Here is an 18697-nt window from a genome sequence, read left to right as displayed (position 1 = left end):
ATGTGCATTTAGTGGTGAAAAGCTTTCTCTTATGTGCATTTAGTGGTGAAAAGCTGTCTCTTATTATGTGCATTTACTGGTGAAAAGCTGTCTCTTATGTGCATTTACTGGTGAAAAGCTGTCTCTTATGTGCATTTAGTGGTGAAAAGATGTCTCTTATGTGCATTTAGTGGTGAAAAGATGTCTCTTATGTGCATTTAGTGGTGAAAAGCTGTCTCTTATGTGCATTTACTGGTGAAAAGCTGTCTCTTATTATGTGCATTTACTGGTGAAAAGCGGTCTCTTATTATGTGCATTTACTGGTGAAAAGTGGTCTCTTATGTGCATGTACTGGTGAGGACAGTTAGTGACATGGCTATGTACTCTGTAATGTGCTGCAGAAGATGTCAGTGCGATATAAATACTGTAAAAAACATTTTTTAAAAAGCCCATTGCTTAGCCCCACTCTACATAAAAGTGCACGTCTGACTCCGCCCCGACTCCGCCCCTAACTCCACCCCCTGTCCGGTTTTCTCCATCAGCCGACCTGGCAACCCTAAGTGTGGACATAGTTTAGTGTAACCTATTGGAGACCTAGCAGATCACGAGGGTGCCATTCATGCAATCAAGTTGGGTCCCCTGTGTAGCTCGAGGGCCCCCAGTGTAGACAATCAGAAGCAGTTTCTACCCTTCTTCAGCATAAGTTGCCCCCTCAGTATAGAGGGCGCCCAGTATAGCCCCTCCCTTAACATAGGTAGTCTTTCAGTGGTGATGGTAGCCAGAGAATTGCTCCAGTATAGCTACTCTGCCCTGATGATGTGACCTCCTCCTGCAAAGAATAAAAACTCGCCTCTTCAGTCTCCACCGACGATCTACATTCTCTAGGCGCCCTTGTCTCTCTCTATGATTCCGGAGCCGTCTCTGGTCACGTGATGACTGAGACGGCGCTGGTTGTCATAGAGACGGGGACGCCTAGAGAATGTGAATCGCCTGTGCATGCAGTCCTGAGAGGTGAGGAGTTCTCTCCTTTCAGCTCGCGCGCCCCCGTATTGCCGCAGTGATCTCTACGTTGCGCCCCAACTATTCACTCCATGTCCCCATCACGCGCGGCACACCCCATTAGTTCCAACATGTCCTCTTATGCCTCGCTTCATTCCTATCACACACTGCACACCGTACCTCTCGCACGACACCACAACCACTGGCACCGCCCTCTAATGTATCTATACCTCTGTACTGTACTCGCAACTATTAACAGCATGCTCTTCATTTCTCACTATATTACCATTACCATACGGTGACCTTTTATTCTACTCTGCATCCCTGTTGGCTCCCCCATTATACAATGCCCCCCCCCCCCCCATTATGCACCACTCCTCTGACTATTCTCACATTGTTTCCCCACTACGTACAGCACCCCAAACTATTCACACATTGGCCTCTATTAACATGTGCGGAAGAGAAATTTGTAACGCAAAAATTACCAACAGCGGTTACTATCATTTTTTTTCTCCACATTCACAAACTTTTTTCTGAGGGTATGGCCTGGTGCACACCAAAACCCACTAGCAGATCCGCAAAATGCTAGCAGATTTTAAAATGCTTTTTCTTATTTTTCTGTAGCGTTTCAGCTAGCATTTTGCGGTTTTGTGAAGCGTTGGTGTAGTAGATTTCATATATTGTTACAGTAAAGCTGTTACTGAACAACTTCTGTAACAAAAACGCCTGCAAAACCGCTCTGAACTGGCGTTTTTCAGAGCGGCTTGCGTTTTTCCTATACTTTACATTAGAGGCAGAAACGCCTCCGAAATCCAAAAAATGCCTCACCCCGGGAGTATGCGTTTCAGCAAAACACCTCCTGCTCTGGTGAACCACCCCATTGAGATATAATGACCAAGCGTATCCGCACCCGCAAGCGGCTGCAAAAACGCCGAAACACCCGCTCGGTGTGCACCAGCCCTATGGCCTGGTGCACACCAAAAACCGCTAGCAGATCCGCAAAATGCTAGCAGATTTTGAAACGCTTTTTCTTATTTTTCTATGGCGTTTTGCTAGCTTTTTGCGGATTGCTGCAGCGGATTTCAGTATAGTACATTTTATATATTGTTACAGTAAAGCTGTTACTGAACAGCTTCTGTAACAAAAACGCCGGCAAAACCGCTCTGAACAGGCGTTTTTCAGAGCGGTTTGCGTTTTTCCTATACTTAACATTAAGACAGAAACGCATCCGAAATCCAAAAAATGCCTCACCCCGGCATTTTTCGTTTCTGCAAAACGCCTCCCGCTCTGGTGTGCACCACCCCATTGAGATACATTGACCAAGCGGATCCGCAGCCGCAAGCGGCTGCAGAAACGCTGAAAAAGCCGCTCGGTGTGCACCAGCCCTATGAGTGAAGCTTTGTTCACATCTAAAATCAGAATCGCTGACGGCAGCGATTTTCGATTTTTTGAGCGTTTGCTTTTTCCCCCTCCCGACACTCCACTGCGCTGTACGATTTTGAGCAAAACGCTTTTGTAAGCGCTTTTGCAGAGCGATTCCTTTTTTTCACTTCCTGATGTCAGTCAAGAAGTGAACTCTTTGACCCGGAAAATAATAAATACAGTGTATTTATTCTTAAAAACGCAAACACAATCGCCGGATAAAAAAAAAAAAAACATTTGTGAGTGTTTTGCGTTTTTCCTATACCTTACATTGTAGCAAAATCACAGCGAAAATGGTACAGGCAGCACTTTTGTGAGCAGAAAGCATACGAACGCGCTGATATAAACTATCCCATAATGATTTATTGCACAAGGTATTTTAGGGTGTTTTTCAAAGTCGCCGGCGCTCAAAAGAAGCAAAAAGGTCCTAGGTGTGAACAAGCGCTACGGCCTCAATCACATCATACGTGCTTCCGTGCGGATATGGAAGCACGTATGATGTGCTGAAACGCAGGAACGGCAGAAGGGCATAGACTGCCCTTCTACCGTTCACATCTACTGCGCTGCGCAGCAGTACGATGTGCTGGGAAGCGCTTGCGTACTGCTGCCTGCATTATGCCCGCAAGCGCAGAGCTAATCCCATCACTGTCAATGGATGGGATCAGCAGCGCACCGGACAGCGGCGCAGATGGCGTGCGACCGTACACGTTGCGTTCGGATCACACGGCCATCTGCGCTAGTCAGATGTGAACGAGGCCTAAGGGTCGGTAAAATAGTGCGGTAACATAGCAATAATATTTTTTTAACTGCACTTTTTCAGCAAAAGGTACTTTCAAGCGGAAAACATTGTGAATGTGAACATAGTCATACTTCATTAGGTAATTTTCCGACATTTCGTTACCGAATGTGGTATCTCATTGAGAATAATAATTCCTTTTTTTGTATAGCGCCTTTCTCCTGTCGGACTCAAAGCGCTTGCGAGGCAGCCACTAGAGCGCACTCAGTAGGCAGTAGCAGTGTTAGGGAGACTTGCCCAATGAACTCCTTACTGAATAGGTGCTGGCTTACTGAGTAGGAAGAGCCAGGATTTGAACCCAGGACTCCTACATCAGAGGCAGAGCCCTTAACCATTACACTATCCAGCCAATAGGAGGCCAATGCCTCCTATTATACATTGCACCCCAACTACTGTATTTTTCGGACTATAAGACACTCCAGACCATAATACGCACCTAGGTTTAGAGGTCAAAAACCAGGGGGAAAAATATATATATATATATATATATATATATATATATATATATATATATATATATATATATATATATATATATATATATATATATATATATATACTAAACCTGGTGCATACATGTTGAAGGGGCATCTTGTGGATTATGCCCCCTTTGTACCTCATTCCCCCTTGTACCTCTTGTGTCTCCCTGTGTCCTCCTCTGTCCCCCTTGAGTCCTCCTGTGTCCCCATGTGTCCGCCTCTGTCCTCCTCTATGCCCCATTGTGTCCCCCTTGCGTCCTCTGTGCCCCTTTGTGTCCCCTGTGTCATTTGTTTGTTCCCCTGTTCCCTCATCTGCATGGGCACAGTGCAGGGAGTCCCTGACATTGCGGCAGGTTGGAGGATTGTATTAGTTTACTATGTGGTATAGGCGCTCCTCTTTGCACTCTTAAACTATATGGCCAATTTTTTAAGTAAATGTACCACCTCCACCCTGGCAGATCGCTACGTACGCTGGGGGGTATCACCTCCCTAAAGGACAATCTTTGTGTATGCGTACAGCGCTCCTACTCTGTGACACAGATTATATACAGCTTCTGCAATATGGCAATTAAGGTTTAGTGACCATCCCTACTTAATAGTATAGGTATTGGTTAAATGTCAATGATCCTATCACATCAATGTCCTCTATTATTAAGATCCAGTATCTAGATTAATCCTGCACAGTCCCGGATTCACATATATCAATTCAGTTGTATAAATCCTTCATTCCACATCCCATTTGCATAACTCAGGACCACTGTACAATAATTTACTCTCACCGATGTCCAAAGGCATATGTCAGCCTTTGGACATCGGTGAGAGTAAATTATTGTACAGTGGTCCTGAGTTATGCAAATGGGATGTGGAATGAAGGATTTATACAACTGAATTGATATATGTGAATCCGGGACTGTGCAGGATTAATCTAGATACTGGATCTTAATAATAGAGGACATTGATGTGATAGGATCATTGACATTTAACCAATACCTATACTATTAAGTAGGGATGGTCACTAAACCTTAATTGCCATATTGCAGAAGCTGTATATAATCTGTGTCACAGAGTAGGAGCGCTGTACGCATACACAAAGATGGAGGATTGTATTGGCAGGAGTTCACAAGTCAGGAACTCCCTGCATTTAGACTGTACGACGCAGTGACTTTTTTTCCTCACTTATAAGTGAGTCTTATAGTCCAAAAAATACAGTAATTACACCATGACCTCTTATTCCATATTGCAACCCACACAAGACTCCCATTTATTAAAAACATGCCCTCAAATATACACTGCCAACCCATCTAATTACATGGTGCCCTCTCTTTCCACACTGCACCTCAAGTGTTCACACCATGCCCTCTCTTTCCACACTGCACCCCAAGTATTCACACCATGCCCTCCCATTATTCACTGCACCCACCAACTAATTACACCATGACCTCTTATTCCACATTGCAACCCAATTGTTCACACAAAAGTCACATTTATTAAAATGATGCCTACACATAACACACTGCAAACCCATCTAATGGTATGGCTGCCTCTCTTCCCCCACTGCAACACAAGTATTCACACCATACCTCCCCACTTCACACTGAACCCACAACTATTGGCACTCTGTCCTCCAGATAGTCACTCACTGTTGCACCCCCTCCCCAGTCCACACTGCATTCCCAGCTACTCAGATTATTGGTGAGGAGTTTTGGTTAGGTTGTTACCCTGGACAGACCTTTCACAGAAGGAGAGGGAGCTTTACAGTGGTGATCCTTGCATCAATCCTCTTACACTTTAAAAAAAGTATGAGGGTGATAGCCGCAACAATCCTTTAGGAGAATACAACTATTTAATTAACACGTCTCGCTTTAGTTATGACTGTCCACAAGGTGAATAAAAATGCTGAGCATCATAATTGGCACATTTGCATTGTTTCCTATATTTTTGGCAGCAGATTTTGTGTAGTCACTTCACTGTCTTCCTGGATGAAAAACTGATGACCCACCTTGACTGTTTTCATTCCTTATTTATGCTGGTTTATTGGATATATGGATCAGTGTTTACTTCTTCTGCCCTGTTTGACTCCTGATCCCCACTACTTCCACACAGTTCACTGTATATAACATTGACATTCTCAAAGGTGGTGTACAGAGTACACTCAGTCATTTACTAGTCACTAAGGTCCACACATTAGGTCCTCTGCTGGACTGTTTTCCATTGCAATACCACAATACACCTTCACAACCTGCACGTTAAACAATGAATGTGTTGCCATATCTGATGATGTGCCACTCTTATGATCCGCAGACAGTGGCAGAATCTCAACAAGCCACCAGAGCAGGATCACCCGCACAGGGTACGCTACACACTGCAGCTGGGTCCGATGTATTGTGGACCGACCCTAACTGTTCCTCAACTGAGCTCGCAAGCAATCGTTCTTACTATCGTTATAGTGTAACATTGCTTACATAGTCAAGGTCGGATATGTGGGAAATCCAATGAACCTATACGTATGGCCTTGGAATGTGGAAGAGGACTGGAGTGCTTCCATGCATGTAGTGTCCTGGCTAGAATCAGAACTTGAATCTCTTGCGCTGTATGGTAGGAGTGCTGGCCACTTAGTCACAGAGACTTACTAAGGTTCACCCCTGGAGCAGGAGTCCACTATGGCCCGGTTCACATTAGCGGTGAGCGTAACGGGAGTGGAATGAATACCGTACAAACGGGCGGGTAATGCGAACGGATCCCATGTTAAACCAATGGATCCGTTCACATCCATCCGCTTGTACGGATCTGACAAAAAAATGCAGCAGGACCTAGTTTCCCAGACCATTGTGCCCAGTGGACCGGAAATGGAAAGTTTTGCAGCTAAATAGGAACAAATAGAAAACTGACATTTTACAGCGCACTGGATGTAAAAACTAACAGTTTTTACCTGATCCTGATGGCTGGTTCCGTGAAAAAACGCAAATGTGAACCGGGCCTAAGAGCCTTCTACAGGCAGGGGACACACTTGACTGTTTTTGTACGCGTTTTCTGCACAGAAAAACTGATGTTAATCAATGGGCTAGTTCACACTTAATGCTTTTTTCGCGCTAAGAAATAAACTGACATTTTGCATTATGATTCTGCACATTTTGTCAGTTATCTCTATCAATTACATTAGCTGCTTTGAAAAAACGGGCACCTTTTTCTGCTTAGAAACACACTTGGGACCTGATTCACTAACTGGTGCTAACCTAGTTAGCACTCCTAAAGGCTTTGGGTGTGCTAACTCGGGTGCTAAGTAGTTAGTACGCACCAAGCCAAATCAGATCGCGTGCAAAACTTTGCGTGCGCAAAGCCGGGTGCGCGCGAAACAAAAACGGCGCACCCAATATACCTATTACGGCGCATTGGGTGCTCCCTAAACATCGCACCCATGCAACGTTTAGGGCGCACCCAATGCGCCGTTATAGGCGCATCGGGTGTGCTGTTTTAGCGAGCACCGGGCAGCGCTAAACTTTGCGCGCGAACGCGAAACTTAGCTCGCGCAAAGTAAGTTTAGGCATGATAAGAGGCTTTTTACAAGCGTGCTAACAGTTAGCACCACTTGGTGAATCAAGCCCTAGGTGTGCAGAAAACATGCGCAGAAAAACGCGCACAGAAAACTGAAAGACACGTGTGTTCCCTGCCTCAAGCATTGTATTTGCTCTTCATTGATGCTATGCACTAGTTTTGGTGTTCAAATCTGGGTTTCTTTATTCAGAAACCAAAATTATGCCGTACACCGCACTTCAGCACCAAAGCTAGTGTAGAGGGTCATGGGGTTTGTGCCCACGTGGTGCGTCACGTGACTCCGATGCTTACTCCTGCCAGCTTGGAAGTCGGAAGCATTGGAGCCATGAAGCTTGAGGTGGACCCCATCTCCTTGATCCTATCCACTAGCTTTGGTGCTGCAGTGCAGTGATGGCATAATTCTGGTTTAAGAATAAAGAATCCCGGATTCGAACACCAACATTACTAGACAAAAACATTCATATTGTGCTTTTTTTCCCTAGTGGACTCAAAGTGCCTGAGCTGCAGCCACTAGGACACCTAACCTTAAACCCCCTGCCACAAATGCTGTTTTCCACTGAGCCACCCTTGTTCAGCATCATTGCATGCTTAAACTTGTGACACTTGGAAATACCCCTACATATACTAATATGTGTGTGTATATATATATCTACCATCATACAGTATACTACAAGTTTTTATTACATAATGAATTATCTGCGCTCCAGTCTGGGATTCTCACAGTTTTGCAGCATGTGACAGGCAGCTCCCTCCCCCTTAGCCTCACAAACTGCATCACAGTAATAAACAAAGCACACAGGAGTGAGCCTGTAGGGGGCGTGCATAACTTGTATTCATTACAACAGAGGCAGCCCATTCCTCCCTGGGTGGACAAAGCTTGACAAAGAAAAGAAGATTAGATATATTACAGAGACAGTGCAAGAGGATAGAAGAAATAAAGCTGAAAATGTTGTTACAGAGTCTCTTTAACCATCTTACTCATTCCCAAACAGATTGATGTGCTGTCAGTACAGAACTTGATATGTTGCAGCCTATTAATGACCAGGACAGTGGCTATGGAGAGATTATAGAGCCTCCACCATCATTATGGAGATTAGTGGAAGACCAAGTGCCCATGAGTGAGAGGGCAGAATTTAAGAGGATTCTGGGAGACGCAGCTGTGGATCTGAGCCTGGATCTACATACAGAGGTGTGTGATGCTTGCTACTGTTGTCCTATTGTGTCACTAAGTGACAGATTAATAAAGTTATTCATTTTCATTTTGTCCTCCACCATAGAGTGCTGGTAGCTAGAACTGGGTTGCTATGGGCAGCACAGAGACTTGCCTTGTCTTTTTTTCACCTCTCTTCAGTATATGTAGGACAGTCTTTCCAACTTTAGTGACATATCTGACTGGGCTGCTCTCGCTGCATAATTCAGAATAATTACTTAATTTCTACCACAAGTGAAAAACCACCAAAGTAAAAACACCCTCCATCACTATATGTTTCTTCCCAAAAAAAAACTTGAAGTGAACACATTTTTTATCTAGCCCTGGTTGCAGTTGTTTTAACCCCTTGTGCCCCTTGTGTCTTTTTTATGCAGGGGAATTTAAAGAGGGGCTGTCAGGGGCTACATTAAAATTACAAAATACATTTGCACCACTTTTCCTACTATTATTATACACCTCTTTGTTAACGGTAATAAAAAAAATGCAGCAATTATCCCCACCTATGAAATGCGCACTCACCACCCGTATATGAAAAGGAACAATTACCTTAACCTATATGAAATGCATCCCCACATACATGAAATGCAGCAATTAGTCCCACAGATCTGAAATGCAGCAATTAGCCCCACATACATGAAATGCAGCAATTGGCGCAGGTGTGTGGAGAGGATACAAGTGGTTATTTACCCATAATTCCGCCGTTCACCCTGCGTTCCAAACTGCTTGCACGCGTCCCAATTGGTCGCGTTGCAAGCCTCACCACGACGCACTCCCTCCTTCAAGCCGGAAATATATCCTCCAGAAGAATAACCCCTTGTATCCCCACTGCACACCTGAGCCAATTAAACTTAATTTCAATCACAAGTGATCAAGTATATTATTTTTTTTCTTTCGTTAAACTACAATTTTTTTTCTGGCATGCAGGAGCATGTTGCTAAGTTACCGAATGGAGTGGGGTCCCAGAGAGCAGGACTGTGAATGAGAGTGGGAGGGAGCACAAATGGTAAGGGGCAGAGAAGACAGGAGCCAGGGATGAGAGAGGGAGAAAGAGAAAAACCTGCCCAGCAGTATATCAGATCCAACAGAGTTAGGAGTAGGACAGGGTGGCTCCTCCTGTTGGCTGTCTCCAGTAATGGTACCGCATCTCTGTTTGGCAGTTATCGACTGTTCAGAGCAGATTTTAAAGCAAACCTGAAGTGATAGTTAAAAGTCAAAATAAACATACACTCATCATACTTACCTCCCGTGAAGTCTGCTCATCAATCTCTTTCTCATTAGAGGAGATTCTGAGCTTTCTAATGGTATGTCCCATGTGGGGGTTGTGGCGGCGGGAAGGCGGAAATTTGTTGCAGTTTACACGGAGGTCAGTTTGTCTATGGAGATTTGTGGTGGGTCCCCTAAAGTAGACTTACCATGTCTGCACTTTATCTGATGAAGGGGACCCTCCGTGGCCCCAAAACAATTGTCATATTGTGCATACAATAAAACTGCTTGGAATATTGATACTGGTGTGCCAGCCGAACTTGAATTGTTTGTACTGGATCGATGTTGCTTTTTCATCAGGGCTGAGCAACCAACCATCCACGGCAAGGTGTGCCTATCTAAAACCTGATATTATATTGAGTTAAGTGATGTACGGTACTATAGATTTTCTGAGGCCAAATGATCTTTTGCCATCCTATCAGGCTGAAAATCTAGTGTGTGCAAAGGCGTTCTTAAACGTTACTTGCCAACTTCAGAGATCAGGAAATTTGAATTTCTCTTGCCAGACCGCTATTTTTTTTTTTATGGTACTGTATTCTTGCTACGGACACCCATCACTCTTTCATCAACAGTGTGTTCATTAGCTTTGAATATATAGTGCTACGATGATAGCTGTCTCCTGAAACAAGTGGCTAGGCTAGGGCTAGTACACAGCAAGAGCGCTTTTGAGCATTTTGAATAGCGCTTGGCTAACTTATTTTCTATGGGCTAGTGGACACCAGAGCAATGTGTTTTGTTCTCCGCCCCCCCCCCCCCTCCCCATCTCAAACGCAGGTCCTGCAGCATTTTGGGGGTGTTTGTGCTTCAATGTGAAGTATATGAAAACGGAACAATCGTTTTAAAAAGCACTGCACATATCGATTTTTATGACATTTTTTTTATTTGTTTTTTTCTAGGGGGGGGGGGGCAAAAACCGATTACACCCTGGTCAAAGTGTACTTTACACTAAATCGATTTTGCTAGGCAAACGCTGGGAATCACTAGTGAAAATCGTTACTAAAATCCCTAAGCGAGGCTTTGCGATTTTTGGTGTCCACTAGGCCTAAACATGATTTTGGGTGCACCACATAATAACACTGGCATGCGTGCAAGGGAGACGTTGCTACAGTTCGCAAGCTGTTGTTGGGCCTGACCCCTCCCCTGATCCAGGGTCGTCTCTTTGCTTTAGACTTGAAGGTAGACATCCTCTGGATCCCACCACTGCAGCCATTTCTGGATCACCCATGTGATCCTGAAATTGAATTGGAAAGGATTAAAGTATAGAGAAGACTTTAGAATGTAAGGTTGGCCTGTATTCTCCCAACCAATTTCTGCCTGGTTTGATCGCATTGGTTGAATCTGCCAGTTGATTATTGCCCCAACATGTCCAGTTGATTCATTTTCTATCTATTGATTTTGAGCAGTTTATCAATGGAAAGTCTGATAAAACATGTTGGAAAACCTCTGTGCAGGAGGAAGTGGAGGTGGGTAATGGCCTTTTACTGTGTGCTTTAGGGATTTATTGGCATATTGGGGTGTAATCAACTAATGTTGTTAGCTTGGTTTACACTTGAGCCGAAAAAAATAGATACTTTTTGTCTGTTTTACTGATCACAAAATGTAAATGTTTATGTACCCTCCACTATTAATAAGATCCATACGCACACATCAATCTGCAGTGGATCCATTACAATCTGTTGCGGTCCAAAGAAGTCCAAGTCCCTACCTGTATGATAATTGTGGACGAGTGAATGCAGTTTCTATTGAAGTCCGTTTGGGAAATGCATTTGCTCTGCTCTCCAAATAGACCACCAGAGTGAATACTGTGCAGTCCCCTCTGGTTGGCGATTGGAGATCCAGCTCTATTGGGGAACAAGCCTTATAATTATGGTTCAGTATAATTATGGTTCAGTGTTCCCTATACATACATACATACATTAGAGCAACTACCTCCACATGCATTAAATGCAGCAATTACCCACAGATATGAAGTGCAGCAATTACCCCCACCGATATGAAGTGCAGCAATTACCCCCACATACAAGAAATGCAGCTATTACCCCCACATACATGAAATGCAGCAATTACCCCCACAGATATGAAGTGCAGCAATTGCCCATACCTACATCAAATACAGCAATTACCACTACATACATGAAATGCAGCAACTACCCATATATATATATATATATATATATATATATATATATATATATATATATATATATATATATACAGTGTATATATATATATATATATATATATATATATATATATATATATATATATATATATATGTGTGTGTGTGTGTATGTGAAATGAAGCAGCAATTATCTCCACATACATGAAATGCAGTAATTACTACTATATACATGAAATTCAGTAATTACCCCTACATATATGAAATGCAATAATTTCCCCCACATACATAAAATACAGCAATTATCCCCACATATATGAAATGCAGCAATTATCTTCACATACATAAAATACAGCAAATACCCTCACATAAATAAATAAATAAATAAATGCAGCAATTACCCCCACAGATATGAATTGCAGCCATTACTCCCACAGATATTAAATGCAGCAATTACCCCAACAAATATGTGAGCTTAATGCATTGTCACCCGCCCATCCCCCCCACCCCCCTCCTCCCCCCCGATCCAGAAACTGTTTCCTGGTTGCATTTGTGCTGAACTGAATTGCCGTGTTCCTTGCCGAATCCTCGTCTTCTCCACTCGCTTTCCTATCACAGTGTTCTCCCCAGAATTTTTTTCCAGCCGGGTGGTATGAAATCGTAGCCGGGTGGCATGAAAAAGTAGCCGGGTGGGGCAATATGAGAAAATGCTGGGCTGGTACTTCTGTGCACAACTCTCCTTATAGCATAGGAAGAGGTGAGCCGATGACAGCCGGGTGCTCATCAAAACTAGCCGGGTGGAGCACCCGGCTAAAAGAGCCTGGGGAGAACACTGTATCATACTGCAACCGCTGCTCTCTTCCACCCTTACTGAAGGCACGTAAGTAGCTCAATATGAGGGCTTGGTGATGCACCATGGATTAGATACGCCAATCGCATCAACAATGGAGTGGAACTACTTATACCCACTAAAAAGGGGGAAATGGGACTATTTTGTCTCACAGAAGTAGCAAAATGCTGCAGTACCCCTAAAGGGATTTCACTGAAAACAAGGGTTCTGCAAAACCTCTGAGTATGGCCGGACTAGATGCAGGAATAGTGTGTTTGAAACTATAGCTAACGAGATGGGCAAAATGACAAACAAGATGGGCAATGTGCTACTCATTCGGTCTTAGGGATGTAAAACAGAAATATTTTGTGTATCCATCTAGCTGGTTCTTTTTTGTTTTGTTCCAGCTTGATACATTTCAATACATTAGTTCCTTTTTCTTGGGCTTTTACAATTACTGGGCTCATAGTTTTCTTCATTTTTATTTCATTTTGTTTTTCTTGTCTTCCTATTTTTGCATTTACTTAGTTGCTAGTAGCATGAGCTAAATACTTCTGTAAGGCCTGGTTCACATTAGCGTTCGCTATCCGGATTTTCCGGATCTGATCCGGACCGCATACTGTACAAACGGAACGTACGTTCCGCATAGCAATGTAAAGTCTATGCGGACGTTCACACGCGTCCGTTCCGTACAGTACGGAGCCGGATCGGATCCGGACTCTTTTCCAACATGCGCTATTTTTTGGGTCCGGATCTCCGGCCCACGCACCCAGACCGGAGCCGGACCTGAGCCTGACAGCACCATCCGGAACACAGTAACCAATGGGGAACGGAAGGCACAGAACACACTGCCTACAAAAACCTGACGTTCTACCCCACTTCCTATGCGTATGCAAGCGGCCATTTCGGATGGGGACACATGGGCCAAGCATGTCTGGAGTGGAACAGCAGTGACAGACGTGCTGGAGCTGTTTGGCAGAATGTCGGAGGTGGAGGTGAGGCCTACAGCGGAGGAACCTGATTCTACACGTGCACCAGGTGCACCTTCTGCTGACCCCAACATTTTTTTTTTCAAATTTCGCTATTTTTTGCCCACGGATCCGGATGGCAGCCTGATGCATGCCTGATACAAACGGACCGGATCCGGATCGGAACCGTACGGTTCTGATCAGGATCACGTCAGGATCCGATCAGGATCCGGTCCGTTTATTTGCCAAAACGCAAGTGTGAACGGGGCCTAACCTGGGGCTGCTGGCCCAGCCTTCTTCCCGCCCATAGACTTTTGGCAGTTTGCCTGGGGCTGGGCAGGGTGCGTGCAAGGTGTGGTCAGTGTGCTGATCTGACAGGTGCTCAAGAAGGATGTGTGAGTCAGAATGAGTGACCATGCCCCCTTGAGTAAGCCGGAAGACTTTCGGCAAAACATGTCTGGTTTTCTTGGCATAGTTTGCTAAAAAGCAGGATTGGGTCATCCCGCACACCCGCTGTGCTGTCCACTGCTCCAGCACAACACGAGCGCACACAGTGAGTCCTTCCCTGTCAGCTTGGGTTCTTGAGACGGCTTACATGCGTAAGTTGGACCTCATGGCTGAGTGTTAGCTGGCTTGCACCGGCTGGACATCACTGCTGGATGGTGTGTGGTGATCTAGTTCTTCATTGACTGGTCCATCATTATATTCACTGCACCCCTGCATCTGTGCAGATTGGTACCAACTATTTCCTTTGTGTATGTGAATGTGGTGATTTCTCTTTTGTTTGCTCCTGTGGTTTCTGTTCACTATTTCTCCATGTTTTTCTGTATTACCACTTAGTGTCCCTCTCTTTCCCCTTGTCTCAGCTCCTTGGCTTCTGGGATGTATTGTCTGATCCTACTAGTTTTCCTGGCCACCTTCTCTTTGTCTTCATCTGATGAAACTCAGTGATGAATATTCAAGCTGTTCTCCACCTGCTAATGGGAATGGGTCCAGGATGGAGAATGTTGATTTTATGGCAATGTAAACTGTTTTGCAGAGAATGTAACCTTTGTGTAGAGAGGAATGGGAGACCTCTATACGGACATTGATGGTTGCAAGTCTTTCTGCATTCCCTTCATTCCCTATAGAAGAAGGGATGGGAATGTTGGTAGGATATCTCAGGCTGAGGAGTGAAGTGTGCAGGTCTCAGAGAAACATTCTGTGCTACCTACCTATACTCCATGTAGAAGAATAAACAGAAATGGAGGTAGGAGATCTCCAGGCCAGACGCTGCTAATGAGTATCTAAGGCGTCTTTTCCCCACACTGCCAGAAATTGCTTACGGCATCTCGCCATCTTAGGGGGGGTAACGTTAGGTTCCTCTTCACCCCTGAAGACTGTGAGATGCCGAAACAGGCAGAATTTGCAGATTGTTGGTCAAAAGGGAATCCGTACCTCTAAAATGGGTAGCGCTGTGTACCAGTGGATTAGGACCCTCATTAAGTGAGGGTACCCTCTTTAATCTGTGGAAACTGTGAGTGCTCACGCAGGTTGTGACAGTTCCACAGAGGGATCTCTGAAGTGGATTGTGCTTACGCTTCTGACACCCCTGATCACCAGTGCTGTGGCAAACTATGATGCATAATTGATTGGATACCAGGATTTGTCCAGCTGTGGCAGCACTGTTATTCATGTGTAATACAGGGAGAATTCAGGTGGCATTGCTGGGACGTTTCTGGCCCATACTTCTAATGCAGCTAATCTTGTCAGACCTGACAAAATGTCAGAAACATCCCATCTTCTGCTTCTGCATGCTTGTTCAGGGTCTATGGCTAAAGGTATTAGAGGCAGAGGATCAGCAGGACTGCCAGGCAACTGGCATTGCTTAAAAGGAAATATAAAAGCCTCAATGTCCCTCTCACTTTGAAACTCACAGCTACATTGTTGACTTGGTGAGAGGAGGTTATGGTGGCATCCCAACCAGATGGCACTTACAGTAGATTGCTGCTCTGAATGCTGGGAAATCTGTGGGTAGTGTGAGACTGAGAGAATTACCATCCCAGTGTCTGCCAAATTAATCACAAATGATTGTTTCAGCTGTGAAAGGCCGACCTGTGCCTGTCGCTGCTCTGTGCAGTCTGACCTCCTTGTGCACTCAGGGTCTCTACGAGGTATCATCTATTTTTCCCCCAGTTACTTTGAGGTTAAAGTGCTCCAATTTGGCTTAGCTGGGACGAGAGCATGTGAATTCATATGGTTATTCTTAGAATGGATTTTCCGAGATTTCCTAGAAGCAGCTCTGAAATCTGACACCTGACCATTCTCATGTACCAGGTGCTGCCTGTTCCATACATTACATATAATCCCATCTCCACATTGTATACCATTGCCAGCTATCCAAATGTATTGAAAGTAAGAAACCTATGTGACTAAGCTCTCCTGTTAACCTTGCAGGGGTGTTTGCGATCAGCAAGTGTTTTTCTGATCTGGATGTTCTGAGACAGGCCATGAGATTTCTGGGAAGTTCTAATTACAGTGTGCTGTTGGAATGGTTAAAAGAATTACTTTTTTTTTTATTGTTTTCAAAAATCAAACCTGACTAGGAATTAAAGTGGAACACTGATTTTAATAAAAGTGAAAGGCTCCTTTAAGGACCATTACTTTCTTAGTCCCTTAAAGTCACTCTGTGGCAGATGTTGCTTTTATCTTTATACGCTCCTTGTTTAGCTAAGTGCCTGGTCATGTGTACCAGTCATTTCCTACAGCCAGGGCTGGATCTACAGGGCAGCTGACACAGCCACATTGGGCCCTGTATTCAGACGGCCTGCCAACAGATACCTATGTCTGTAAATGCCCCTCTTCCAGTCTTTAAAGAGACTCTGTTATAAACTGCATTTTTCCAACATGCTTGGTCACTCTTTCACTTGATAAACTGAGAGGCAGGGTTGCGCGCTAAAGCCATTACTCTGCACAGGTGATGGTGCCGTCCTGCCTGAAGCACAGCCTGTAGCCAGGGCCAGATTTCTGAAAATACCAAAAAGGCCCGGGCCTCGGTTGCAGCCTTAGGGGACACTTTGACATGAAATAGCAGTTGCCTGTAGTCCCTGGTTCTCTTGTACTGTAGTTGGAACAGTATGAGGATGAGGAGCAAAGAATGGAGTCCCAGGGAATTTCCACATGTGTCAGAAGTGCAGCTGAAGACATTGGATTCCATTCATAAAGCGTTACCGCATTTGGTAATTGGCATTCGTAATTTTTCGGGTACACTTTAACCTTAACCCTTTCCAGCCTTATTATCCTGAATTAATGCTGGTTACGTTGGACAATGCAAAGCCTGCAAGGTTGGTGCACAGGTAAACCGTACATACAGTGAATTTTCTTTTTTACTTATGTTTTTTTTAATCCCATCGATTGCCAAAAGCCGGTTGAGAAGTCTGGAGCTCTAAGGCCAGCCCCACTTGTGTCTTATCACATTGAATTACCTACCTGTGCTGCCATAGGCCGTCTCGTCAGGCTCTGCCATGGCATTTTTTTTCAATGGAGGGTGAGATTTAAGATTAATGACTATTTCAGGGAAAATGGGTAAGTTATTCTTCCATTCGATTGCCAATCCCCTGTTAGGGGACAGTATAGACTACTTTAACAAGAGCCTCAATTATACAGGAGGTACACTTCAATGCACAGGCAGAGAAATGCTGATCTAGAGATATTTTTTATTTATATTATTTTATGATTTAAACTGCCTTGCTATAATAAACTTGTTGCATTCCAGCTTTCCTTTCTTTCTACGCAACAGTCTGTGTAAAATATCCCTCAGTGACCTGTCTGCTATGGTGTGTACACAGCTGGGATATGTGTAAATGGAGTAATGTTCATTTGGAGTGAATTTTACTCCTAGTTTGAAGACTTGCCACTGTTGGCGTTAATCCCTGCATGCCAGTGTGTAGACCTGTATGTGGGGATGAGAATTTAATGGCTGGATGAGGTCATTATGTTAGTCAGATTTTCTTTTGCTCCTCTATAAAGTAGGAAAGAATAGAACCATCAGGTTTTCATTGCTGTAAATGCTTAAGTTGGTTAAATTTCCTTTAAATTCTTATCCTGCTGACAAACCGTTTATTATCTATGCCCACTGCCCCAGGAGACCGACCATAATTATTATTATTCCTCATTTTGATAAGTACATTTTATTGGTTTTGGGATTTAGAAGGATGAGGAGATGTTATTGTTAGCGTTTTGGTTAATATAATAGGTTACAGTTAGCGTAAGGGTATCAGTAAGTGCTAGGTAGAAATATATTGGTAAGTCAATATTAGTGATGTTACAGTTAGGTTAGTGTCAAGGGACCCATACACTCAGCCGATTTTCTGGCCGATCGATCGATCAAAATTGGTTGACCGATCGACCAATAGGCGGCCGATTTCGATTGATTTCGCTTGATTTCAATCGATCTGGCAGGGTGGAAAATCCAGGTCGATCTGTTGAGATTGCTTATCATTTTGCATTGTCCCTAATGGAAATCTGATGGCAAAAAAATGCCATCAGATCGATTTTCAATAGATTTCAAACTGAAATCTATTGGAATTAAAATCCTAGTAAAAATTGTTCCTAAACACATCAGATAGATAAGAAATCTATCTGATGATCTATCTGCTGCTAATCTGATGAGTGTATGGCCACCTTATGCTGGATACACAAGGTTCGTTCCCGCGTTCGATTCCCATCGCTGCGCCGCTCGATTCCCGTCGATTCGTTTATTTCCGACATGTCCGATTCACGGTTCGATGGATCGTTAGGTCAATTTGCCATACTTTACATGGCAATCAACCTAAAAATCATCGAAATGCACTCGGAAATGTTCGGGAATAATCGATTTGTCGGGAATCGAGCGGCGCATTCGATGCGGGAACGAACCGTGTGTATTCAGCATAAAGTTGATTTAAACTGTAGCATTTTATATGTCTGGGTTTCAGAGAGAGAAATGATGTTCAGGATCAGAAAGTAACTACTTTCTGATCCTGAACATCATTTCTCTCTCTGAAACCCAGACATATAAAATCCCACAGTTTAAATCAACTACTAAGTAGTCAGATCACAGC

The 18697-nt window shown here is 44.0% G+C and overlaps 1 protein-coding gene across 1 annotated transcript in view; it reads left to right on the top strand.

Moving 5' to 3' along the window:
- The first annotated feature begins 932 nt into the window (after window positions 1-932).
- The window catches only part of CCDC24 (coiled-coil domain containing 24), a 101329-nt gene continuing 83564 nt past the window's right edge, over window positions 933-18697 (top strand). Inside the window, exons 1-2 of the mRNA XM_068242534.1 lie at window positions 933-990; window positions 8220-8416. Coding sequence (XP_068098635.1) covers window positions 8249-8416 — 168 coding nt within the window. The 5' untranslated portion in view covers window positions 933-990; window positions 8220-8248. The remainder of the gene's footprint in view (window positions 991-8219; window positions 8417-18697) is intronic.

This window comes from Hyperolius riggenbachi, chromosome 6 (genome assembly GCF_040937935.1).
Source record: "Hyperolius riggenbachi isolate aHypRig1 chromosome 6, aHypRig1.pri, whole genome shotgun sequence".
NCBI lineage: Eukaryota > Metazoa > Chordata > Amphibia > Anura > Hyperoliidae > Hyperolius > Hyperolius riggenbachi.
The sequence above is the reverse complement of the archived record's forward strand: the minus strand, read 5'-3'. Positions and strand labels throughout refer to the sequence as shown.